Source organism: Indicator indicator, chromosome 15 (genome assembly GCF_027791375.1).
Source record: "Indicator indicator isolate 239-I01 chromosome 15, UM_Iind_1.1, whole genome shotgun sequence".
In the NCBI taxonomy this organism is placed as follows: domain Eukaryota; kingdom Metazoa; phylum Chordata; class Aves; order Piciformes; family Indicatoridae; genus Indicator; species Indicator indicator.
Window position 1 is genome coordinate 16,209,539 of NC_072024.1, and position 25,545 is coordinate 16,235,083.

The window sequence follows — 25,545 nt, forward strand, 5'->3', positions numbered from 1 at the left end:
TCAGTATGAAAGGAGATAATAACTGAAAGAGAAAACCATAAACAAGGACAAACACAAACCAGGCAGACAAGGGATAATGGAGACAATGTCAAAGATGGTTTAAAAACTCCAAGCACAGCTTTGGAAATGGACACCTGGACTTGTGAAGTGATAGGATGGGAGGAAAAAGAGGATCTTCAGGATTTAGGATATTCTGAAGGGATAGAAGGGTAGAACTATGCAAATGAATGGCAGAACCTGCAGAAAAGTGAAACTTGTTACAACCTGAATACTGGAGAAACACACAGTTTCTGTAGAATGGAGGCTGGTTTACTCCACTATGCACCATAGGCAGGCTGACTCTGCCAAGTCTGCCTGGGAACAGTCAAAGAGATGCCACTGAGGAGGGGATTGGGAAGGGCAGTTTGTATGCAGACACATTGAGAACAGCAGCTGTCCATGCATGATCTCTCAGGGCACTGTAAAAATGCAGTATGTCTTACCAGAGATTTCCTCCACTGATCTTTAAGCCAGTTCCTTTCACTTCACAGCTGGTGCAGGCCCAGCATGTACAAATGTTTCATACTCACCTGCCAAGAATTTTCCCAGCACAGTCTGCAGCTCTGTGATGTTCTGTAATCGAGTCAGAACCTTCCCCTTCATCTCAGCATCCTGTTGCTGGCAGAAAGCATTCACAACCTAAAGACACAAACCAGGCTTAGGCAGATTTGTACCCACTTTGACTACTTTTTCTTTTCTAAATAACAGCCTCAAGTCCTGAATAAGCAAACAACTCAGCACAAGTGGCCTGTGTGATCAGATCAAAACTGTAAGAACAAAGAACACAAGCATAACTGGTACAATCTATGAAAAGCAACAGAGCAACAACTACAGATCAGATATTAACTGGAGAAGAGGAATTAGCACTTTGTCAGGTTTTAAAGCTGCCTGTGGCTATGAAGACTCCTTCACGCTTCCCAGGTCTGCCAGGAAAGAGGCAGTCCTGGGAGAAGAGCAGGGAGAGGGAGGACTGGGGGTGCAGAATTGCACCAACTCTGACATCTCATGTTATCAGAGTAATCCCAACAGGGAACATTCCCACTGACCATCAATGTTAGCAAACAAATGGCTTAAACCTGCTCAAAGGCACTGCATTTCACCCTTCTGAAAGCTCACAGAAGTACAGAACAAAGCACACAGTCACTAAAAAATTTGTAAGGGACCTGTAAAAGCCCCTAGTCCAACACCCTGTTCAAAATAGTGTTAACTGAACAGGTTGCTTAGAACATTTTCTAAGAGAGCATGAGCATCTCCAAGAAAGGAGATCCCACAGCATCTCTGGTAGTGGAACTCAACCTTTGTTTTAAGTAATAGAAGACCATAGTAAAAGGCTACAACATGGTCTCATACCAAAATGTGCTAGTAGACTGCAGCTGAGTAGCAAATAGAAAATTCACATCAGCAAGGCAGCCCTTAGAGCCTCTGCGCAAAAAAGCAGAGTTGGAGAAATCATCAGGACCTTGCTGGAGAGGACTTCCAACTGGCAAGACACTTCTTCAGCAACAACTGCACCCCTGAAGACTAGGGTTAGTGTTTGTAAGTGCTGCTCCCCAGTGCCACTCCAGAACCAGCAGATAAGGCTCTGCTCACCTCACGAAACCAGTTGAGAGCATAGAACAGGAGTGAGCACAGGAATTCCCGCTCCTGCTTGGACAGCGAGTCCAGCTTCCCTTCAACCTCCAGGTCAGTCAGGTACAGGGGACAACCTGAGACAGAGCAGGAAAAGAACCTGTTGGACTGGTTTTTCTACTCATCCTTTGGTCTTTGCATGGACAAAGTCTCTCACCAAAGCCTGTATCCCTTCCAACAGCTATTTGGAGTAAGCATGTCAGCTACTCCATCCCCAGACAAAGAAATTGTCTCCCCTGCCTCCCTTCCACTTTGTGGGCAATAGAGCACCACAGCACAACTCTTCCCACAGCTGCAGGAAGTCTTTGCACATCTCGGATAGTCTGTCAGGAAGACTGCCTCTAAACCAGGTTTGTTTCCCATACCTAATAAGGCATCAATCTCCTCCAGGCTTCCACTGTTTTGCTCTCCAGTGTAGAGCCTCAGCAATCGGAAACAGGGTGACAGGCACATTGGTGACACTACTCTGAGGGAAAAATAAGAAATGGAGTGGGTCCTATGCCTCACATACCTCCAAAATGCCCAGCATTTTTCCATTATGTCCCATGTCCTCCCCAGGCCATTGTGCCTTTGCCTTCTATTTTGCTTCTTGCAAGTCCCAGAAATACAGAGAAGAATCACATCATATGGTTAAAAACCCCTACAAAATTAAAACTGGAAATGGCCAGTATTCTGGAAAAGCATAGGATGGAAAAACTGCTGTAATGGACAAAAAATGGGGTCAGATTTATTTCTGGTAAAAACCAAAGTTGAATAATTCAGAAGGAATTATAAGAAATTGTGCTGTGAGTAGTGGAGAGACCCCCTTGAACGCTTTGTAACATGCCACTGCTCACATTCTGAGTGAGGAAAACTAATCTTTTTTCCACAGAATCACGTAAAGTAGTTCAAGTGATCACATCCTTTTTTAAGCACGACTGAAATCTCAACAAAGGCTTATGACAATAAATCATGCATGATATGAAGGTGACAGGATTTTTTTTTAAAGCTTTTTTTTAAACTTTGATGCCCTGCTGTTTATTTGGATGGGTTTATTTCTATTATGCTTCCTGTTCCATTCTCCAAAAAAAAAGCCCGTATTTCTCAGTCAAATTTCCCTTGTGGCTGCATGTTTGTGGTTTTGCTTTGGAGTACAAGTCTATGTTGTCAAAGTACAGTTGAAGGTGAGAACAAATCATGTACTGTTGACACACTAAGTCCTTGATGACTCTCTATTTGAGAACCATCACTCAAAACAGCACTTTTTTGTCACCTCAAAGTCACCTGTTCACCTCAATATGGCATTTAACAACGTCATAACCCTGGAACAAAGAGCTACTATTCTCATATCTCAGGCAGGAAACAAGGCAGATGCATCATGACTTACTGCAAGATCACCTAACCAGCCTAAGCCAGAACAGACTGCCAGTTCCCGTTCCAGGTCATGCCTCTAGACCTAGCTGAACACGTCTAGCAGCAAGAGAAGAACATTGGAAACAAGGTAACTGTCTAGCTCTTTAGCAGGCAGGCGGGGAGTGCTGACAAGCAGGGAAGTGCACCAAATGAAAACAACTCCTTTAACTTTGCAGTCACCTCACAGTTAAGTTGGAAAGTACCTTTTACTCTCATTACTCATTTCACCAGAAGCCTTTCCAGGCTCGCTCTGTGACATCAATGGCAAGAGGTTAATAGCAATTGCTCCTTGACTTTCCTCTTCGTCCAGATTATACAAGGACTTCACTGGGAACAAGAATGAACTGCAAGGAAAAGCAGACAAGCTCTTGTTGACAAACTGCTTTCCCAGTGACAGGAACATTACAAGTACTTAGCCCGTGATTAGCATACCCGTCCACTGTGGGGCTGAGATCCACCACAAAGTCATTGGGGAAGTTCTCCACCAAACTCTTCCCAAACTCCTCCTGTAAAGAAAGGAAAAAAAAACCTGCTCAGCAAAGGGGCTCATTGAAGAAAGATTCAACAGTAGCAATGGAAAATGCAGAAGATAAGGCCAAGCAAAAGTATCCTGGAACAGTCACAGCAATGAAGCCCCACTGCCTGCAAGGAGAGCCAAGAGCCTTCAGAGACAAAGCCAGGAAACATTGCTAAGCATGCACAACCAGTTTCTTCTCAACTCTTCAGATGCAGGCATGTCTATGAGTTCTGCAGTGCTGTGAAGAGGCAGAGGAGCTGTCTGGAAAAGAAAAGCAGCCATGGGAAGTTCTCTGTCCTAACGGATGCTCATCAGAAAGAGCTGGCTATGAAGTTGTGACAAAGTTTTATTTCACACGATGTGTCCCACACATTTCACATGTTTATATTGTTAAAAATTAAATAGCTGTGACAGAGCCTGGACAAACAGCCAATGAAAAGACCCCAAAAAAAAAAAAAAGAAGAACTTGAGCTTGCTTTTACATTTCAGTCTTGCAAGGTAAAAAAGCAGAACCATTCTCCTTCTTTTGCTTCTTCTCTTTGGAGCACTCAGCTAGACCTCAGGAGACTGGCATTTCTAGCTCTAGGCACAGAGCTGTTTAGACTGACTGCCAGCACTTCACAGCTCCCTGACCATCCTCCCTCCCTCCAGCATGCAGTATCCTCCACTCAACCAGCCAGTGCAAAGAGCACTTATACCAAGCGATCAATTCCATAGCAGCCCTTGATGTTCTCCTTAGCTCCAAGATGGCTTGCTACCCTCCTGGCAGCTACAGCACACATGCAAAAGAAGTCCCCAGCAAGACTGAAGAACTGTCCAGTGCCCTTCACAGGCCTTTATTACCATAAATACTGTTTATTTATTATCATAAATACTGTTTATGTATTACCATAAATGACTGTGGCTCTTCCAAGTCCCTAGACATCAGGCAGCCTTAATAGTCTGACCAGAAGCCAATTTCAATACTAAGTTTAAAGTTCTTTCAGATTCTTCTTTTATTTATGAATCTTGAAAGCATGCTCTGAAATCTTGCCTTGGAAAAGTTCACATAAAGGAAACTGCTAAAGCACAGTGAGGAATATGCCACAACCAAAAAAAAAAAATCAGAGAGTGCTGCAAGAGGATTTTTGTGTGTGATCAATCTCTTAGGGGACCTTAAGCATGCCTGGGACAAGAGTTCTCAGATTGGACTGAAATCCCCAAATCAACTCTGTCCTGCCAATACCTGACAAACATCACATGTCTGAAAAATTCATTTAAATTATTAAGTTCAAACTTCTGTGCAACACACCAGGAGCTGCAAGTCCAAATTCCCCTTCTGCTTCTCAATCAAACTGGCAAGCTCATCATAGTACAGAGCCAAGACCTCTGGTGCTTGTTCACAGCAGAAGCCCACAAGGTCCAGCAAGGTTGAAAGCTGAAAGGAGAAAGAGTAGTCTTCAGAAATGGATTTTACCCTAATTCACTCTGAGGCATATCCAAAGCTTTGTCTCTATAGGGTAACAGCCTATGGTGACTGGTCTTGCAAAGGCCAAATTTGAAGAAGGAACATGGATGTTCCAAGGTCTTGGCCCAGCTCCACCAAAACTTAGAACAAAACCCCCCACCCAGAACCACCCTTAAACAGTGTCAGCCTAGAAGAAGGTTCTTCAGTGGGAATTGAGGAAAAAAGCCAAGGCTACAGCAGAAGTACTTTCTCTGGATGGCCTGGAAAACGCTACTGCCAAGCTGAGAGGAAGGCAAAGGTTGCTTTTGGCTCACTGAACCAGACTGTCCTGTTTCTTTCCATTGTGTTTGAAATAACATCTGAATAGAAGACTTTCACTAGGTGGCTGCAGTACTGCTTGTCCTGGACTAGGTGCAGGCAAGACCAGCAGGTACTGTCTTAGGAGACACCTTGGTTTCCCCAAAACCACAGTAAAGCTAACTCCCACATATAAGTACCACTTCAGTTAAGACTCTGTTTCTAGTGACACCTCCTTGCTGACCACATCCTCCTTCTTTCCCACACTGCCCCAGTCTTGGTACTCACCTGCCCATCATGCTCACTGTTCAGCTGTGGTCTCTCCAATGAACTGCCATCTCCTTCATTTCTGAAAGCAACGGATAATCCTGCTGGTGGTGCCCAAAACTTCAGACACAGCAAAACCCATCACACACATGAAGTTCTCTCCCCAGGAATTGGAGGATTATGCATGAAAAAGATGTCCTTTGCAACACTATTAGGGAAAGACCTGCTGCTGTTTGGGAACTTCAGGACAGCCCTCTAGTTGTCCTCTCTTCTGAAAACTATGGAATCTGACTTTACCATGAGGTTAATATCTGTAGTTGTACTCTAGAAGAACTACTCAAAATTCCTGCTGCTTACTTGCAGGGTTCAGAAAAGAACCTTTTCCTCTGATACTTTGGCTTTCAAGTCTGTCTCCTTTACTGGCATCCTGTCTGATTTTTCTCACTAAAAGATTAAAGTACACAACCATTTATTGTGATGCAAAGATCTTTCTCAAGCACAGACAGATTTTCCCCATGCATTTGGGTCAGACTTGAGTGGGAAGGAATTTCTCCACAGGTCAAACTTTTCCTGGGAATCTGCTTTCAAAGGCATGGAACATGCTCCATTTGCTGGGATCCTCTGTGTGCACTTTACTAGGTAAAGATCCTGCCATCAAAATTGATGCACTGATGACCCCATAGGTAATTTCGTTTTGTCATTTGGAGTATTTTTCCCTATAATTCTTATTTTATAATTTTCTAAATCTTTTTGAAGTAACTCTATTAGCATACTCTGCTTACACTTGAACCTGTGCCTTTAAATTAGTGAGTCTGATGTCAGTGCTACGGGAGCAACCAGGAAGAAGTCCTGTGACTCAGGGCCCAGAGCTAAAATGGGTTTTTCTCTTCTTGTAATAAACCAGCCAAAGTATTCATTAAGCAGTGCAAAATTGGTGAGCTAAATAATGCTTCCCAACAGAAGTTAAATACTTATTTTCCAAGCGCTTTAATCTTTGTTACAGCTCTTATCAGGAGTCTGCCTGGTTTACAAATGCTGTTTATACATTATTTATGCAGTACACTGGAAATTGCCATGTCAATGCCCAGCACAGCAGTAGCAACCTCCCTCCTTACTTCTCTTTGAGATTTCCCTGTATCCAAAGGCAAGGCACATCAAGTTATTCAGCCAGCTGACAGAACCTGAGCAGCAGCCAATACACCACAGCGTTCACGTTTTTTTTTCCAAACAACAGATCCTGCTGGTGCTAGTCAAGGCATTCAGGGAGAACAAGAAATAGGATGCCTTTGAGATTAACAGCAGGTGAGCCAGCTGTGATCCCTAACACTGAGTCAGCTGTGACCCCTAACACTGTGGTCTGCAGAAAAAAGTTTGAAGTTCCTGGATTTGACGAAGACATGCATGAGCTGAAAGGCAATGCCCCTCTTCCTTTGTTCCATTCCACGTCTGGTCTGACCTGAGAATATGTTAAAAAAAAAAAAAAATCACTCTCACCTTTTTAATGCCATGCTGCCTATCATGGTAACAGCACCAATAATCGCCATTTGTTTGTGGTTGGGAACTGTGCTGGAGAGCCATTTCCTGATCACCATGTGCATGTCATCCTAAAGGAAAGATTCAGACAATGTCACCACAGAGGTACTTATGTGCACCACACACAATTCTAATGGCATCCTAACTTAATGTTGTCACCAAAGGCCACTGGGGGATGGTTTATTGGGATCGCAGCTTTCCCAAAGGAATGCACATCCTGCAGTTTCCTTTACTACAAAAATACCAATCACAGCACTGGGTGAAGCTGCAAACAGCATAAAAACAAAAGTACCTCGCTTTGACTTTGTTGTAATTACTACACAGAACATGTAGCTGGTCCAGGTTTCATCTATAATTAATAGAAGAATATATTAAAAGCAAAAGGAGTCATATGAGACTCCTGTATAAAATGAATATGCATTTAGACCAGGTTTGACAGGTTCCTGTGTTTAAACTAGAGGCACAAAAGGTATGAAGTCCACCACTTCACAGCAGAGTCCTCTATCCTGGGCAGCTCAGGTTTTCTAACATGAGTGTCTTTGATGTCTGTGGTGTATAACCTTAAGCAGATGAATCAAGATGAACATTGTGGGGAAGAAGCCAAACTATACTTTCTGAATGCTTCCAAGTGAAGGAAAAACAAAAGTTTCACAAGGAGGTTGCTGAATGTACACTTCTGCAAGTCTTCAAGGCTCAGCTAAACAAAGCCACAGCCAACCTGATAACACATTGGTGATGAACCCATGTCAAATGAGAAGTTAGAGACTGCCATTGGTCCCCTTCCACAAACATTTCTATCAACTCTACCAGGCTGTCCAGGAAGGTGGTTGAGGCCCCTTCCCTGGAGATACTCAAGGTAAGACTCGACAAGGCCCTGGGCAGCCTGGTCTAGTTGGGGATGTCCCTGATGACTGCAGGGAGGTTGGACTAGAGGACCTTTGGAGGTCCCTTCCAGCCTGGACAATTCTATGATTCTATGATTACACGTGCAAGAGAAGAAGACCTTTCTGAGAAAGATGTGAGGCGTACAGTCACTGTGATGAACCTTTGCTGTAGATGGCGGAAAATCTGGAGCTGCACGCTCAGTTGCAGCCACTTGGGAAGAAGAGAATTTTAAGCTGAAGGACATCCTGACATCAATAGATGAGGCCACTACTGGCACAACACAAACTCTGGATGTTAATCTAGCAAAAAAGGGCCACCTGCTTTCTGTGGTGTCCCCAGTCACCTGGATATAACTGCCTTCTTGCCTCTGGCTGAATGCCAGTGTGCTGAGAATATAGAAGAGCTTCCGGATCTGGCATGGATTCAGTTTCCGTGTAGAGTCTAAAATGGTCTGCAAGAGAGAAGCCACAAACCAGCTCAGATGTATCAAGAATCCCTTCCCATGTTGGAAATAATACACTAAGTGTCAACTGCAGGGAAGGACAATTCACTTCAGCTTTTTTGTACATGCAGGAAAAAGCTACATTCAAATTAAATAAACCTAAATGTGGAACTATTACTTTGGCCTTAATTATTCTCCTTTGGAATGAGGTGCTGAGTTTGACAGGATTAGATAACCACTTTTGCAACCCTCCAGAAAGTTCACCCAGTTTGAAGATTAAAAATAGCTGTCTGGGGAGATGATGTGTGCTACGATCTGCATGTTCTCTCTGTGCTGGAGAGGCTCCAGCTCAGTGACAAACACGCCGGGCATCTGCAGCTCTGCAGATCTTTTCACAGCTCTCTGGCTAGTGTCTCAACCACCTCTGAGAGGCCTGCCAAACACACTGCACTGCCAGACCTCGAGGTGTGGCCAGAGCATTGATTAATGAGTTTCACATGCAACCATAAGCTGCGAGTGATCTGCCAGCACGAGAACATGCAGACAAGGTCAGGAGGAAGGTCATTAGGTTTCAGCAGATTGCTGTGTGCAAATACTCCCCATTGCACCTCTGACAACACATTCCATTATGAGCAAGAGTTTCAGGTCACCTCTTTCAAGGACTGCTTTTTCAAGGCAGAGTCCTTATCACACCCTCCCACTGCCAGGAGGCGAACAAGACCCATTTATTCCTGCTACACCCATCAAATGTCTGACAGATCACATTGTAACCTCTTATGGCAGATCTTAATGCCGTATTCTAAGCAAGCAACTTACACTGAACAGAAAACTACAGAATCATCAACACCAAGTGAAAATCAGAAGTTAGAGGGGTGGTGGATGCCTATACTCTTCAAGGGCTCTGAAATACAGGGTGTCCTTAAGCTACAAATCACCACAGATGGGGGCCTGTTCAAGGAAAGCATTGCTATGTGCTTGCCTTGTTGGTTTGCTCTTCCCTTCATCTCCATTTTTACTACTTTTAGGAACAGGCAACTGACTGACCCCTGCTTGTCATTCCCAGGAGTTAAGGACCCATTTTTTAATCCCCATTGAGGACTGTTGGTTTTTAATACATTTTAGGACACAGGTCTTCTCCCATCCCTGCCAGGAGTTTGGCTATAGGATTCAAATACTGGCTGAAGTACTGTCAGTCTTTCCATGTGGTAGAATAGGCAGTCCGCAAAAGGATCAGGTTTCATCAAAGTATTTGAAATAGCTAATGTTAACAAAGACAGCATTTTCCTTCCATCACAGGTGCCATTCCATGCCTGAAAATTAAGCATTCTCCAGCTACAGGGAAGGGTAACTTTGTCCATCTCAGTTTCCCCTGTCAAAATATCATTTATGTTATCATACAGCTCATGCTTTCACAGCAGGTACTTTTCTCTTCTGACCACTGCATTTCTCAACAGATAGCTTTACAAGTACCACCTGTTCCAGTACTCTGTATCTGAAAAGTACTGATCTGTTCTGGTGTAAGGTCCTGAAATACAGTATAGCCCCACACATACCTTCACAAAGGTGGCATAGCGCATCAGCAGGGATGTGTGCAGTGTCACCAAATCTGTGAGCACATCCAGAGAAATGTCCACTTCTGTCTCACTCCCACTGCACACATGAGTGACCAAAGCAGTCACCACCTCCTGAGGAAAAAGACCCAGAGAAGCCAGAGTGAGATATCAACGGAGAAACATCTGCCCTGTTCTGCTGATATAGAACACGTTGCTCAAGAACAGAAAATCATCCTGAAACTCAACCACAGTATTCTGAGTCCCTTCCCAATTCTCGAGTTCCTGATATCCACAATGACTTTCTCCTTGAGCCTGAATTTTATTCATTTCTAAAAGCTCCCACAATTCCATAAAGCAGCTCTTTACCAATCTGTTCCTGCTTGCTTGCTTGCTAAAGCTACTGCAGCTTCAGCTCTTTGCTACCAACACACAGACTGACAAAAATCTACCCTGTTTTCTTAGGTGCACAGAACACTGCACCATGCCCAGCAGGACATCACCTCTAACTTCAGCAGTTCCAGTGTCTCAACGATCTTTCTCACCAGCAGTTCAAAATTTACATTCTTGTTTCAAAAATCTTTTTATGGCCATATGTCTTCACATCTCAGGGTTTTCCCGGTTGCTTTTTTGTTTGTCTGAATGTTAAATTTGCTGTAATAAATCACACAGATGCAGTGCTGGAGACAGTCTTAATTATAAACATACTGTGCCCCCAAACCTGCAAATACAATCAAAAGCTTTTGCAGAGCTGTCTTCAATGCCCACATTTTTGATGTCAACGTGTCTGCAGGAACTCAGAGTTGAAAGTCTAGTCTGTGACTATTTGAGAGCATGCAGCAGGAGCCCAAGCTGGTCAGAGCTCTGAGGGAAATCTGTGTAAACTTTCATCACATTAAGTTAACCAAGGAAAGGGGAAAAAACTTTCAATACAAACTACAATGGCCTTTTAAAGCAGAAGATGCTCCAAGTGACTAGATAAGACACAACAGGATTTATGAACAAATCTGCTCTGTGATCCTGGGGGCCAGTCCTGCTTTCCAGGCTAGATCTCAGTCAACTTGCTTGCTTTCCAAATTGCAGTGAACCCAGCACAGTCTCCTCTGCTCCCTAAGTATTTTTCACACTCTATCCCTTCCAAAACCTGATTGTTTGCTCCCTGCTCCTCCCAGTAGTCTGTGTTTCAGTCACCCACTACCAGTCTTGTTGTGACTGTTCCCTATCTTCTGCCTAGCCTACTCTACAGCATAGACCTCTCTCAAAAGGCTTCCAACTGCCTCAAATCCTCTCCCCCTAAAAGATCATGACATAAAATCTAGAACAAAGTGCTAACACAAATTTAACAGATGCCATCTATCACACTATACCTGCTGGCAGTAAGAGTCAAAGGCTGCAAAAGCTTGTTTGTACATGCAGCTACCAAAGGAGACTATGGCCGGGTGTGCAGAGCGCAGAAACGTCTGAGCAAGGGCTAGGATTGAAGGGAAGAAGTCTTTGATAACCTGAAAGGCAGAAAGCATGGAAGAAGAGATTATTGCTGCTTGTTTTAAACACTCAGCTCTCTAGAGTGCACTACAGCTCATCCTGAAAACTTGGTCTAGTTTAATAGGTGCTTTCCTGCCTTCTCTGACTGTCCTCTCTTGCACAAATGGGTAAAAGCAGCCAAGGCACACAAGAATGGGGTTCTACAACCCTCCTCAGACAAAGGATTTACACTGGTTAGGAAGCCAATTTGCAAAGCTGCAGAGCTCACAGCAGTATACCCATTATGGGCGACAACAGGGAAGTCACATTACAGAATGTACCACTAAATATAAGCCCCAGGACAGACACACTCTTGGCTTTACTTTAACATAAGAATTCCACTACATCAAGATACTCAGAAAAATCTAAATTTTCTTTCAAAGTTAGCTTAAACACACTGAGGTCCTTTGAAGAACAAGCTCTTAAGATGTAAAATGGCCTAATTTATCTTAACTTATTCTGGAAGGAAGTCAAACTGAATTAAGCCCTTCATATTCAACATAAAACGTGCCTATGTAGGGCATTATTATAGTTCAATTACTTAATTTTACATTTGTAACTCAGTGTTTCTCATCTGCCCTCTACCTCCAACAAGTAGCACTGTGTCCTTTTTCGAGGGTTTTTTTTCCACAGTAGATGCTACTTTATGTTTCATGACAAACACATGCCCAACATACACACACATATTTAGGCTTAGAAACCATTACACTGAACAACAGCACCTGTGAACACATGAACTTCTAGAAATACCATGGAAGATGACACACAGCACAACCACAGCTCTTAGGCCAAGAGGCTTTGCACCAAAATAAAAAAATCCCTTCTAATTCTGAGGAAAGCTCATCTCTAAAAGCCCATGTGACAGTTACAATGGAGGACATGTTCCTTGTGAGATTGATCTGGGACTAAAAAAACTAAAAAACAGAAGTGTACGAACAGGAATAGTAGAAATAATGCAGCACAAGGTTCAGTCATCACCTGAGAGGGCCACAGAGATGATCAGAGGGCTGAAGCACCTCCCCTGTGGGAACACAGTTGGGGCTGTTCAGCCTGGAGGAAAGAGGGCTCTGGGGAGACCTCACAGCAGCCATCCAGCCCCTGAAGGGAGCTTGCAGGAAAGCTGGGGAAGGACTTTTTACATGGGCTTGTAGTGATAGGATGAGAGGGAATAGATTGAACCTTGAGGATGGCAGATTTAGACTGGATATTAGAAAGAAATTCTTTACAGCGAGGGTGATGAGACACAGGAGCAGGTTGCCCAGGGAGGTCATGGATACCTCCTCCCTGGTGGTGTTCAAGGCCAAGTTGGACAAGTCCTTGAGCAACCTGGTCTGGCGGAAGGTGTCCCTGCCCATGGCAGGGGGCTTGAAACTAGATGATCTCTATGGTCCCTTCCAATCCAAACCATTCTATGATCTTTGAGAGATCAAGGAAAAGAGGAAGTCCCAAAGCAGAATGAGCACTGACCATTGAATGATTTTGGAAGGCATTCTGCATCAGCTGTTCTGGCATGCAGCCCAGTCGAATTTTGTTCCTCAATAGTCGCTCAGTGTGCTTCCTGTTCTTGGTGTTTGTAGAATGGATTAGCAGCAAAACTATTAGATCCAGAACCTTTTTGAAGAAATAACCACCATCATTATGCTGAAAAGGTACTAAATATTCCAGACAACTGCACACTTTGAAATCAAAACCAAGAAGAAAGTCCTGATGGCCAAAACTGTAGAAAAACCTCATCAGTCCAGAAGAGAACTAAAGCAGGGTAACTGTCCCATGGTGTTTAGAAGGGATGCACTGCTACACTAGTGTCATACTAGGAACAAGTTAAATATACCAAGAGAACTTCCCAAGCAACATCACCAGCAGATTCTGCTCCAACTAGAAAAGAAAATCTCTTAATCTACAGGCATGAAAAAAGCCCTTGAGAACACTGGCAGAAGAGGACACTCCCAGAGACAAGTGCAGAGTCAGAAGTATTACCTTGTGGTCAGATACAGACGTGCTGTTTTCAATAGCCTAAGAGAAAAAGGCCAAAAAAAAAAAAAAGGTTATGCCGGAGTACGATCCTCTAGACCAAAACCAAATCAAAAAACACAGATAAACTGATCAGATTTCTCTCCTCTACAACAGGAGAGATATCAAAGCCAGCAAACTGGATCTTGCCAATAGCAGAGAATCCAGAGGACACTCAAAAAACAGCACAAACCCCCCCCCCCCCCGTTTGACTAAGAAGATTCTCAAATAAGATCAGGCTTGAAAAAGGAGCTAAGGTACCAAGCAATGAAAGGATGAGAAAAATAACCTCCTTATTTACACTGAAATGCAGTTTTAAATTGAATTTAGCCCAATAAAAGTAAACATTGATTTCTTGCTGGACATTTTCAAGAGCCTTAAGCTTTCACAGGGCTTAGTCTCAGCATACGGGTATATATATTTTTGCTCTCTTGAAGGAAGGAAGAAGCTAAGATTATTTTCCCTAAAACTCTCTTGTCAACATTCAGAACCAGATTTATCTGGCATTTCAAGACCTGTACAGAAGAGCCCAGAGGCCGTCTTGCAAGCACTGTGAAATCACTAACTGAGGAAGAAAAGAGACTCCTGAAAGAGAACTGCCAATTTGGAACACAGAATGAAATCTGCATCAGCAAAATTAAGAGCTAACATTTGTCTTTTGATATCATATTTGATTGCAAGAAATGCATAGGCTCAACCAAGGAGTTCAATTAAATAAAGAAACAAGGGCTGAAGCACCTTACCTTAATCCAAGCTTCTGAGATATCTTTCTGAAATCTCACAGCTAACTTGATGACATCAAAAATTAGCTTCACACAATTTTGGCTGGTGGTTACTTGGCTCATGGAAGAACTGTAAATGATCAGAAAGGAGGAGATTCAGTTATTGCAAGTAGTGTAGTAAAAGGAACAATGCAGGCTAGCAGTCACAGTGCTTACTTAAAGCAGCCATTCTCTAGAGGGAATGATCTGGCAAGGATAGGGAATTTCAGAAGAGGGCGGAAGCAGAGGTTGCAGAATCAGACATACTGGAGGGAAAATGAAACAGATGACCTAGCAGCAACGCTATTAGAAATGGAGTAGCATACCCCATGCAGACATGGATGCAGATGGCTCAAAATGAACTACCTGCATGACAGGAGAAGCCAGCTCCACAAGGACTGACAAATGTGTTATATTAGCACCAAGTGGGAAGGAATAAAAAAGTGTTGGCACTTTTACTTGGGGTAACTTAGGCTCATATATGTAAAGAGACAAGATTAAGTAGTGCTGAAGTTCTGTCCTGCCTTTGGAGAATCACATAAATCAGTTCAAGTACCTGGCCTGGACTTGGCTCTTAAGCTTCTTCTGGGAACTCAGGATCTGCAGGGGCAGAACACATGATGACAGATCCAAGTTCTTGCGAAGGTCAGAAATCACCTGTAAAACACAAATCATTAAGAACTTTGAGGGGAAAACAAAGGCTAAGGAAAAGAAGATACAATTTCACAAAATAACCTTGGAATTACAAATATAAAACATTTGTAAGACTTTGCATTTGTAAAGACCATGCTCAAACATTTGGTTGGGGTTCTTTTATATACTTAGAAAATGAACCAGCCACACTTTGCTCTTCACTGTTATGCACATGATGCAGAAAGCAGCAGAGAATTTCTTAAGAGTTACTCCATGAAACTCCAACCTGCATCTGCTGTATGTTGCTGTGAACTGGTTTTACCCTGTTTATCAGCAGAGCGAAATAAATGACAGTCACAGGAACTCCAGGGCATGTGAATTTACCAATGTAACTGTTGTAAAATTGTAGTGGATCAGCACATTACACACATGCTGTTCTCACAGTGGTCTCTGTGAAAGATCTGGACACATCACAATCCACATCTGGCTTAAACTGAGGCTTTCTCCAAGTAAAAAAAGAAAGTATGCTCAATAGTTCAGCAAGGTTGGCTCAACAAAACAGCTAGATCATTTTAAAATATTCTGAGTATGTTTCCCTAGATAAAGCAACTTTAAAAAAAAATGAGGAATTTTACAACTCAGAACAAAAATGTCCCTCCAAAAGGAGAACCACCCTTGCAGGGATGTTTCCAAAACATGACTTAGAACAGAACTCAATGGGGAGAACAAGAAGAGAATTACCAAGTTGCAGACTCAGGTCTGTTGGATCTTTCTGGAATTTAAAACCCTAGGAGGTCTGTACAATGCAAAATTCTTAGATAAAATTCAAAGCCTTAGAGCTGGCACCTAACCACAGTTTTTCAGTCTAAGGATTTAAATCAAGACAATTTGACTGATTTCAGTTCCTTCAAATGTTTACACAGAAAAAAAACAACAAACCAAACATTCTAAGAGTAAACGGGAAGTCTGCAATAGCCAGCAGAAAGGAGGAGGTTTCAGCCCTCATGGCTGAAAGCAGAACCCAATCCATATCCAAGGAATGAGAGTCTCTACATGTGCTTTGATCCTTGGCAATATTAAATATTTTACTTGAAAGCATTAAAGCAAACACCTCTGTGTGTGAAGCAACTGCCCACTGTTAAAACATGTGTTGGATCAGCCAATCTATTGGTCTTCAGGTGAGAGAAAATACTGTACCTCTACTGCATCCGCTGCTTTGACGTTATGGAGGATGAATTTTACCACTACAGGCAAATCTTCCAGCTTGACAGAAGGCACAATGGTCATGGCAGACTGCCGCACCTGGGCGGAAAGCAACACAGGGTCAGAAGGGACACTGGAATTTGCAGAAAGTTCCACCAGTGGGAAGGAATCTTTGGAGGCTTACAGTCCAGTCTGGTCTGCTCAGTGTGGGAATATGTTCCGCAATATATCAGACTGGCTTTGGCTTTGCTAACTGAGCCTCGAGGATAGCCAAGGATGGAAGAAACCCTCCAAGCCCTGCCACCTCTCTGATAATTTACTTCAATGTTGCAGACCCCAACTTGTTTCTCCAAATGTCCAATTTGAGCCTCCTGGGCTGTAATTTGTGGCCATTTGCCTCTATCACATCAGCAGGCATTGCTGAGAAAAGCTTGGCTTTCAAAAGAGAAAAGCATGGGAATGTGCAGCCTAGCATGCAGCACCGGCCCTTGGGGACTATGTAAAATACATTGAATGCATTCAAATGAACCAATTTTATTCTATCCATAATATGCCTAACTGCAAGAAGTGCACCAATCCACCACGTCCAGAGACCCAACGCACATCATCTCATCTCCTTTATTCTTATTCTGTAGAGAAAGGCTATGACTATGCAATGATTTAATCACCAATCTGCCCTTTCTTAGAAGATCTGGTCACTAGACCTCAAAAAATAACAAAGACAAGAAGCAGGTTTAGGATGGGCAGTAAACATTTACTGCAGCAGGAAAAAGTATTTTTGCATTTGCTAAGAGGGCTGTGTTTGTAATTTCTGAATGCAGACTGTAACAGAAAACTTCTCTCTGCTCCTTATTGAACCCCCCTTGCAAGTTTCCAAAACACTTCGTTTCTCTGACTCCTTTCCAATTTAATTGATTTCAGAACCTTTGAAGGCCTAAAGGAGTCAGATTTATCAAAATACTTTGAATGACCAAACAGCTCCAGCTTTTGTGGTGCTAAGCAGGGACTGGGTTCTGGTTGGCTGCTCAGTAAGAGCTCTTACCTCAGCCAGAAGGCCTGCATCAAGATCCAGACGAGAAAGGGCATCCAGGACTGGAACTGTCAATCGTCTGCCCTGCTTTAGTAAGCAGCTGACACACAAAGAAAGGAAAACAAATGATCCTCTTAACAGAGCCATGGACGGATCTTTAGCAAATTGGATGATCCCAGAAGGTTTTTTTGGTCACTGCAAAAGAATCTCTGAAACTGGCAACAACATATTCCACTGGCATTATGGAAAAATTCCTTTAATTAACTCCTCTCTGAACATACAGAATTGTGATTCTGTGGTTGCTGATTAGAAACCGATATGAAGAATCAACCTTTTTCAAATCTCATGAAAACAGGGAGCATGGACAAAGACCTGATACAAGCCTCAAGAAAGAGCTTGAAAACCAGGGGAAAAAAACCAAAACAACTAACAGAATCATCTGTACCTGAGCTCTCTGGCAACTTCACTTTGCTGGGAATCCTCCAGGATCTCAGGTAAACTGGTGATAATATCATGCTGGATTGGTACTGGAGAGACACTAACCATCTGCATCAACTTCTTGACAAGGTCCTGTAGGCAAGAGGAACTCTTGTAAAGTGCAAGGGTCTCACCCTGAGCAAGCAGTTCATTAGCATGGCAGCTGTCCCTTGCTCATCCTGCTGAAGTCATGAAGGATAGCAAATACCTTTATGGAACAATGGTATTTTACAGGTAGGATATAACACCAATGGTGAAACAAAGATATTGGGAAACACGCAAGCTTCTCAGTGTTAACTACGGTTAACTATGAGACTTGGTTAACTATGAGACTCAACAGAAGCAGCCCTCCAGTACAAAGTAGCCCACAGACACTGACTGGGGAAGGGACAGAAGGAAAACAACCAAAGCAGGAATAGAGAATTGATCTCCAGATGCTTGCAAGCATCCAATCTCTCTGTTAAAACTAAACAAGAGGAGATTGTAACATCCTGCCAGCAAGAGTTTAAAATGGGGGTACCCATGTGGAAACATACATACAGATAAAAATTTATTAAAAAGGAAACTTAAGCAAGGGAAGAAGCTAACAGTAAAAGAGGACATCCAGAAGTCACTGAAGGCAATTACAATAAACCAGAAAGAATTAAAACTCTCCTTCAGCACAGGAGTATGAAAACAACATCAGTTCTCATTAGCCTAATAATTGATCTCATGCCATCTGAGAGGCATCCCAAAATCAGCTGAACAAACCATACATGTGATTGCACCACCAGTACCCACCTGGCTGTCAAGAAGCCTGTCAAGCCATTTAAACTGATTGACGATGAGCCGGGGAAAATTTGTTCCAAAGGTGCCAACGCTAGAACAGCAGAAAGTGAAATGCAGGTTAGTCAGACCTACAGACTCAAAAGCTTTGCTGCTGCTCAGCAAGACCCACCATAGATGCAAATCAAATTAACCACCTATCAAAATCACATTGTGAAAATAACATTTACACCCCTAGATTTTAGCACCATCTAGGAAGAATCCTACTTCTTACTTGCTATATACACAAAGCAGAGATACTTCCAGCCTGCTTCAACACACCAAGAACAACATCATCCTAAATCATGGCACCACAATCAAAGCACACAATGTGTGACCTTACTTAAGATCTCCTGTGCTACGCTGGGAGGCGACCCTAGCTTAGGGTAAGTGCCCTTTGAGCTCAGCATCCCTAACTGCACTCTTAGATGCTTTTGGTTAAGTTTTGAGTAATAGAGCATTCACAAAATTTTTTCACAGTTTCCACTCAGTCTCTAAAAATAAGCAGTTTAGAAAATCTCTAAAGCAAAAGCTGGTAACCAGTCCCCTGCCTCTGCTATCCAGCAGTACATTTATCTTACATTAATTTCCCTAAGACTTTTTAAAAAGAAAAAGCCCTACAGCATTGTGTAATTTGTGACCTCTACATTCTGCAGCACTTAATTTGACGGGGTAATTACATGTAATCTGAAAAAGTACTTTTTTGTTTGCTGCCTTTCATAGTCAGAAACAGTGGTTGAACTTTCCTCAATTACCTTTTCTAAAGCTCTCTTGCTTTTACAGACAATTATCACGTCTACCACTCATCTCCTTTGAAGGCAGGCAGAGTTCTATTCTGTTTAGAAAATTTTTCCCTACTTACATAAAAAATGTTCTACTCTATTTTTATGACAGTCTGACCAGAAGTGCATGCAACATTCAAAATGTGACTGTACCACACATTTACAGTGACATGATGTTTTCCATTTCAATTCCTTCCCTAATATTCTGTTTGCTGCTTTGACTACTACTAAGCATGTAACCAATACTAAAAATAAGAAACAGAAGCACCCACACAAGATGCCTTTCCTCAATGAAAACACTGATTTTGTCACTGTATTTATACAATACAGGTTATTTTTAGCCTGACTTTTAAAGAAAACAATGTTTATGCAGCTGTACTGTCACTAACTCTGCAATGAGCATTCAGGTCACTGCGAAAAGAGCTGAAGCATTCAAGTCTTGCCTGTGTTGTGCCTCAAGATCTCTCACTCTGCTATGGTGTTCTACATGCAAAAAACAAATCTGTTTTCTCTTTCCCTTGTTTGAACACACTGTGCATTTTTAAAAGGAGGTCTGTTTGCATCTAGCAGCCTCCTAAAACTCTGCCAGCCACTTATATCCTTTTTTTTTGAATAAGGAGACATGCTGTAGTCCCTCTGCTGAAATATTTGCAAAGCTTGTGCCAATAGCTACGAAAAGCAGAATGAATCATGAGGTATGTCTGTATTTCAGCTTCTATACACTTGCTTTATGCACCCACAAGTCTGAAGTCATGGTACCTCACAGCTAAATTTACACATGTATGAAGAAAACATCAGTGCAAACATGCATTCAAGTGGATCTGAATTAACAGTTAAAGCAAAACAGCTGGTGATTGTCCAGAAGATGGCATTTGGTTTTAAGGCAGAAAGAAGACAGCATATACTCACATGTCAAAAAAGAATTCGGGGATCTTTTCCAGCAACAGTGTTATAACAGCAGGCTGGAAGAAAAGCAAAAAGGCAGTGTTGGTATGATGATTTACTGCTTGTGCTGTGGCATTGCCACCAAAACTGACCTTTCACAGAAAATGAAACATGCACAAGAGAACAAGACTCAAAAGGACAGAAAAAAAAACTTTCTGTATAAGAAATCTCCTCTCTAATAGTTGAAAGGATGCATGCAGCCTGCTAGCTGAAACCCACAAACACCAAGTGTGGTATAAATTGTCCAGGAAATCCAACAGAAGCAGAGCAGAGGGGCAGGATGTACAATAGCTCTGGGCCACACTAAGGTCTCTTTCTCAGACCCAGTTGAGTTGCTTTTCACCACACAGCAATCTAAAGCATCAACTTTAGGTAAATCTGAAAACAGCACCCACACACTTTTGCTGTTCCCTTTGCAGGTCTAATTCTTCCCCCTTAATCCTGACCCAAATGCAATTGCAAAAATGTATTTAAGACAGAAATTTAAAAAATATTTTCATTGTAAGATGATTTAAATCCACATTTCTCTGATTTCCCATGCCTTGGTGAGGTTCCTATCATCTTCAACTCCATACACATTTTGCTGCAATTTGTATACAGCTTAGTGGAACTTGTTCTTGCCAGCAAGTTACTCGGTGCCTTGCCCACTCCCACCTCTGAGATTCAAATTCCTCCAATAATAGAGGTTTCATCACCTCCCTAGCCTACAGTTCAAGCACTCAAGGAAAACGTTCTCTACAGTGAAAGTGGTTATATCCTATCAGAATTTCCAATGTTTAACCTGGGCCATCATCTCTTATCCTGCTCCTGTTCACCTTTGAGAAAAGCCTGCCTATTTTCTCTACAGCATGCAAATAGATATTTGAAGATCACAAAATCTCCCTTAATCTTAAGAATGAACAAGCCCCATTCTCTCTGTCTCCTCTTGTATGCCGTGTGCTCCATGCCCTGAGCATCTTACTGTCCCTAAAGAAACAAGAAATTGGATACAATTCCAGATGCAGCCTCATCTGCCTCACAACCACTTACTTACTAAAGCAAAAGGATTCATAAATGAATCAACACTACTATAAAGGGCAAACAGAGGTACCCATACCTGCAAGATCTTAATTCCAAGCAGCAGTTTAATGAGACTTTCACAATAAGAGTGCACCAGAGTTCTGCAGGATAAAAGATTGCAACACAGTTGAAATAAAAATATATCAGGAGAACAGGCTGTAAATCTTTCCATTACTGTTTGTTGGGGTTTATTAATCACTTACAAGGACTTATGGTAACATGGTAACCATAGACACAGACCAAAAAAATTGAAAGCTGCATTTCAAATCTGAACAAGCTACTCCACAAAACTAGCGTGAGCTAGAAATGCCAAAGCCTCTGTGGTTCAACTATACCTCCTGAAAAAACTGTCAAGGAACAGTTGACCTTCACCAGCCTTGTCAGTTTTACTTTTTTCCCAAGTACTTGGCTCTTGCCATAAAATGCCTTGGTGCCCAATGCATGCCACAGGCAGCTAGCAAATGCCATGACTTACCACTCTAAACTTACTGGTATTAAATAACAACATATTACACCAGTCATTTTTGCATAATAAATAAGTCTTGGTGTGCATCAGCTGGAGCTATGGCTTTTCCCTCCACTCTCTCTAATGTGTGACTTTTCACTAGAATCTGGCTCTGACTGAAAGATAAGACAAAATACGCTTTCTCTGACCTTGACCCCTCAGTCCGTACGGGAGTGCATGGCAAGAGACAGTTCTTGAACTGGTTTCTGTCCTTGATATGAGACTCCAAGCCGCTGATAAATTGCTTCACAACCTGCAGAGCAGAGAGAAGTTATCCACTCCCTGAAAAGACATCCCAACCAATGCTGTGTTTTAGGATGCTCTTTGTGAGCAAGTGATAAGGACAGGGAAATATAGATAGACAGAAACTGTGACAGAAGGAAAGCTGGATAATAAATAAACTCCAGTCTAAACCACTTCCAAAAGGAAACATTAATTGCTCTGCAAAATAACTGCAAAGCCAGAGTCACACTTTGATTTAAAAGAACTTGGCTTTCTGTTCAGCTGAGACAGCAACATCTAATGTGACAAAGACCTGCACCCAAAAAATATTTCCAGGATACAAATCACTGGTCTCACAACTTTCACACTGGGCTTGCTGACTGGAGAGGAGCACCACGTTGAAGCAGTTTTAATGCTGCTAGCTCCTAGCCAACACAACAACAAACACAGCTTCCACAACAAAATTAAGAAACTGACTTGTATCTCCCTCTTTGTCTATTGAATAATATTACCAATTAATTTCTTCAACAGGGCAAGGTGGTTGAAGTGCAGCACTTTTGCTTGGAATGATGCAAAATCAAACTTGCAGTAGATGCACCAAACCTAGTTTAACAGAACATGCTGGTAACGTCTGACTATTCAGCTGTAGCAGCTTAAAAGTGACAGGAACAGCAGAAGGACAACATGACCAAAAGACTGGACAGCAATGCTGAGAATCTGGACCACAGAAATCCAAGACAAACCATACTTTTGTATGGGACTAGTAGGGACAGGCATCTACATTTGCACCTTTTGCTACACAGCAAGCAATGTTAAAGCTGGCTCCTGACAAAGCATAGTCAGTTACTTACACCTGGGTAAGTAGGGTGTTTCTCCAGGGCCAGGCAGAGCTTCTTCTGGAAAGCTATTTGATTTACAGCTAAGGAGAAAGTTTAAAAAGAAAATAAGGAACTAGACATTTTATCCATACAACATCATAAACAGCTACACTAGGTACAAGCTCTCAAGCCCATCCACCAATACTTCTGTGTTTGGTCTATTGAGAAGTCCAGTTAGCAAAACTGGTATCACGACTTGTGCTTTCTCCAGCCTGGGCTGGCAGTAGCTAATAGCATTAAAAACACTTACTATAAGAATTCATGAAGGTATTGCTGAGCTGAAAGGCAGCATAACATGTTTGTTTCCCTGTTTCAGAGCTTCTGCCTCTGTTGCTCAACACTGTAATCACAGATGCAGTCTAATCTTATTCCCCAAACCTCTAATAATGTTTCTGAAGTCTTTTGACTTAGCATGTATACCACCCAAAAAGCTGGTATAATGAGTTTAGGTGATGCACAGAATTCATCAGGAGCTGTGTAACTCAACAGGTATACAATAAGAAGCCAGATAAAGGTTTGCCTGAGCTTTGGAGCAAGCCAGCTCAAGCATTTTTGCTCTACAAGGAGAATGCCTCTTTATATCATACCAGCCACCTTCACAGGTTTTCAGATACAAACAGAGAAAAAGCGTTAAATCCGTACCTATTTCATTCTGTCCCTCCCCAACTTTCAGAATAATTCCTGATGTCCTAAGGAGCTCTTCAAAGACTCCTTCATTCTCCACTCCACAATGGGCAGAGGCCTTTTCCATATCAGAAATTCGTGACTTCTTTGTTTCTGAGAAAATGAGACATGCTACATCAAATATACTCTGCAATAAGAATAGTGAGGAACCTTCATAGAAACAACTAAGTAAAAATTAACCTTCAAAGGAGGAATTAGAGGAACACAGGATACACTTATGGGACCAGACCAACAAACAGTACTGCTGTTTGACTGCAGTCATTAGCCAACTCCGATGCCAACACCCAGATCCTGTAACAGGTACCCCTGCAGGGTGACACCAGAAAGGATCATTTCTTGCTCATCCCTTTTAGTGATCCATAACCAGACAGTTAGGATACACCTTCAGTGGCTTTACTCCCATGGGAAACACACCCACCAACAGATCGTGAGCAAGGCTAGAGCACATACTTCCCTCTGCCCTGAAAAGCACAAGTTTAATGTAATTTCCCCTCACCAGACCTGTCTTGTAGGTGTCCACCTATCTTCCAAAGTCAAAAATAACTAGCTTCCCTCCAGCTACACAGACAGATATCAGTTTTGATCAGCCATGATCAATCTGCAGACACTAAAGGCAGCGAAGTTCAAGATGATAAACTCTAACCAAAGAACAGAAGTACTGAGAAAAGATACAGCACCACTGTTAGCATTGTTGATTATGATTATTGGAAGTGTTTAAAGACCAACAGCATCACTAAGCACTAGCAAAACTCTTATTTTGGCCTTCTCCCTGCCTGGGAGCTGCTGCCTCTACCTCTACCACTCCCCCAAAGATTACACCTGAGCACCTACTTGGCAGGTCTGTCTTGCTTTTCTCTCCAAAGGCATCAGGTTTTGACAACTTCCTTTTTGAAATCATGGTAACAAAATCTTTGTTGTTGCCTATTAAGTGAAGGAAAAAGACGAGTGAGCAAAGGAGATGTGACCTCATTTTTTTAAAGCAAATCTTGAATGCATTAGTGACTAGCAAAGGGAAACACCCCGGAAACTGGAACTGCTCCAAGAAAGGCAGATTGCCTAGTTACCCAGTATCACACCACATTTTTCTGCTGTACAAATTGAGATTGCAGAGCTTGCCATATTTAAATAGTGTACTATGTCACTTTTCCTAAAACTCAGTTTCTCATAAAACAAGACTTAACTTTGCTGTCAGATGCCAGGCAAATTAAATGGGAAGTTAAACAGTCAACTAAGAAGTCTTGGATGGTATCCTTTGATCTAAACTTGTGATCCTCTCCCCACGATGAGGGAAAGGTATCAAGGATTAACAATGCTGCATTCACAAGCCCAGCTGCGCTAGCAAATCCTGTTGATGTTCCCAATCCATTAAATTGCAAGAGTTCTGTCAGCACACACCTCCACCTGACTCGTCCTCTTTTAGTGGGTAGCAGTGATTAAAAGGATAAATCTTGGCTCACCTTTAAAACCTACAAAAATATTTTTAAAATATGCTTAATCATCTCAAGATCAATTTCAGCTGTTTGACCAAGGCCAGTAAGATGAACTATATAAAATATCAAAGTGGAAATGGAACGATTAAAAAAAACATGTCATGAGCCTTTAGCTGCTCTTCTAACCCTGACAGGCCAGAGAAGCCACTTCTTTCCAGATAGTCCTCTCTTCATTCTATCTGTTCCCAAACGTCCAGAAGTTTCTCTGGCTGCCATCCCACCTCACCTAAGCGTCTACAAGGCAATACGTGGTATGGAAAAGTTTTGCCACCTTCAGCTTCAGTTCCCTCAGCCAGGAGCGGCCGGCTGGATCCCAAGAACAGCCTGGCGGTTGGGATGGCAGCCAAATTTTAAAACCAGTTCTATGCTCTTAATAACAAAGACTCACCCAAGCGCGGCTCGGAGTAGCCGTCCCACAGTACGCCGGTCCCGCAGAGCCCGGAGAGCGAGCGGGCCCGCGCTGGGGGGTTGGCTCGTCCGTCGAGATGCCCTCACCTGGGTTATACACGACACGACAGCTTCAGCCGGCGGCCTTCGCCT

The 25,545-nt window shown here is 42.5% G+C and overlaps 1 protein-coding gene across 1 annotated transcript in view; it reads right to left on the reverse strand.

The window, feature by feature from the left end:
• The window catches only part of FANCD2 (FA complementation group D2), a 41,590-nt gene extending 17,177 nt beyond the window's left edge, over window positions 1-24,413 (reverse strand). Inside the window, exons 1-25 of the mRNA XM_054387622.1 lie at window positions 24,347-24,413; window positions 23,474-23,608; window positions 22,805-22,872; window positions 21,881-21,984; window positions 21,264-21,327; window positions 20,132-20,184; window positions 18,417-18,495; window positions 17,605-17,729; window positions 17,172-17,259; window positions 16,124-16,228; window positions 14,850-14,950; window positions 14,276-14,384; window positions 13,500-13,535; window positions 12,990-13,133; window positions 11,366-11,500; window positions 10,002-10,133; window positions 8,350-8,457; window positions 7,083-7,192; window positions 5,610-5,670; window positions 4,869-4,994; window positions 3,493-3,566; window positions 3,264-3,404; window positions 2,034-2,134; window positions 1,630-1,745; window positions 570-678 (exon numbers count right to left, since the gene is read on the reverse strand). Coding sequence (XP_054243597.1) covers window positions 570-678; window positions 1,630-1,745; window positions 2,034-2,134; window positions 3,264-3,404; window positions 3,493-3,566; window positions 4,869-4,994; window positions 5,610-5,670; window positions 7,083-7,192; window positions 8,350-8,457; window positions 10,002-10,133; window positions 11,366-11,500; window positions 12,990-13,133; window positions 13,500-13,535; window positions 14,276-14,384; window positions 14,850-14,950; window positions 16,124-16,228; window positions 17,172-17,259; window positions 17,605-17,729; window positions 18,417-18,495; window positions 20,132-20,184; window positions 21,264-21,327; window positions 21,881-21,984; window positions 22,805-22,872; window positions 23,474-23,608; window positions 24,347-24,413 — 2,491 coding nt within the window. The remainder of the gene's footprint in view (window positions 1-569; window positions 679-1,629; window positions 1,746-2,033; window positions 2,135-3,263; window positions 3,405-3,492; window positions 3,567-4,868; window positions 4,995-5,609; window positions 5,671-7,082; window positions 7,193-8,349; window positions 8,458-10,001; window positions 10,134-11,365; window positions 11,501-12,989; window positions 13,134-13,499; window positions 13,536-14,275; window positions 14,385-14,849; window positions 14,951-16,123; window positions 16,229-17,171; window positions 17,260-17,604; window positions 17,730-18,416; window positions 18,496-20,131; window positions 20,185-21,263; window positions 21,328-21,880; window positions 21,985-22,804; window positions 22,873-23,473; window positions 23,609-24,346) is intronic.
• Window positions 24,414-25,545: the final 1,132 nt, after the last annotated feature.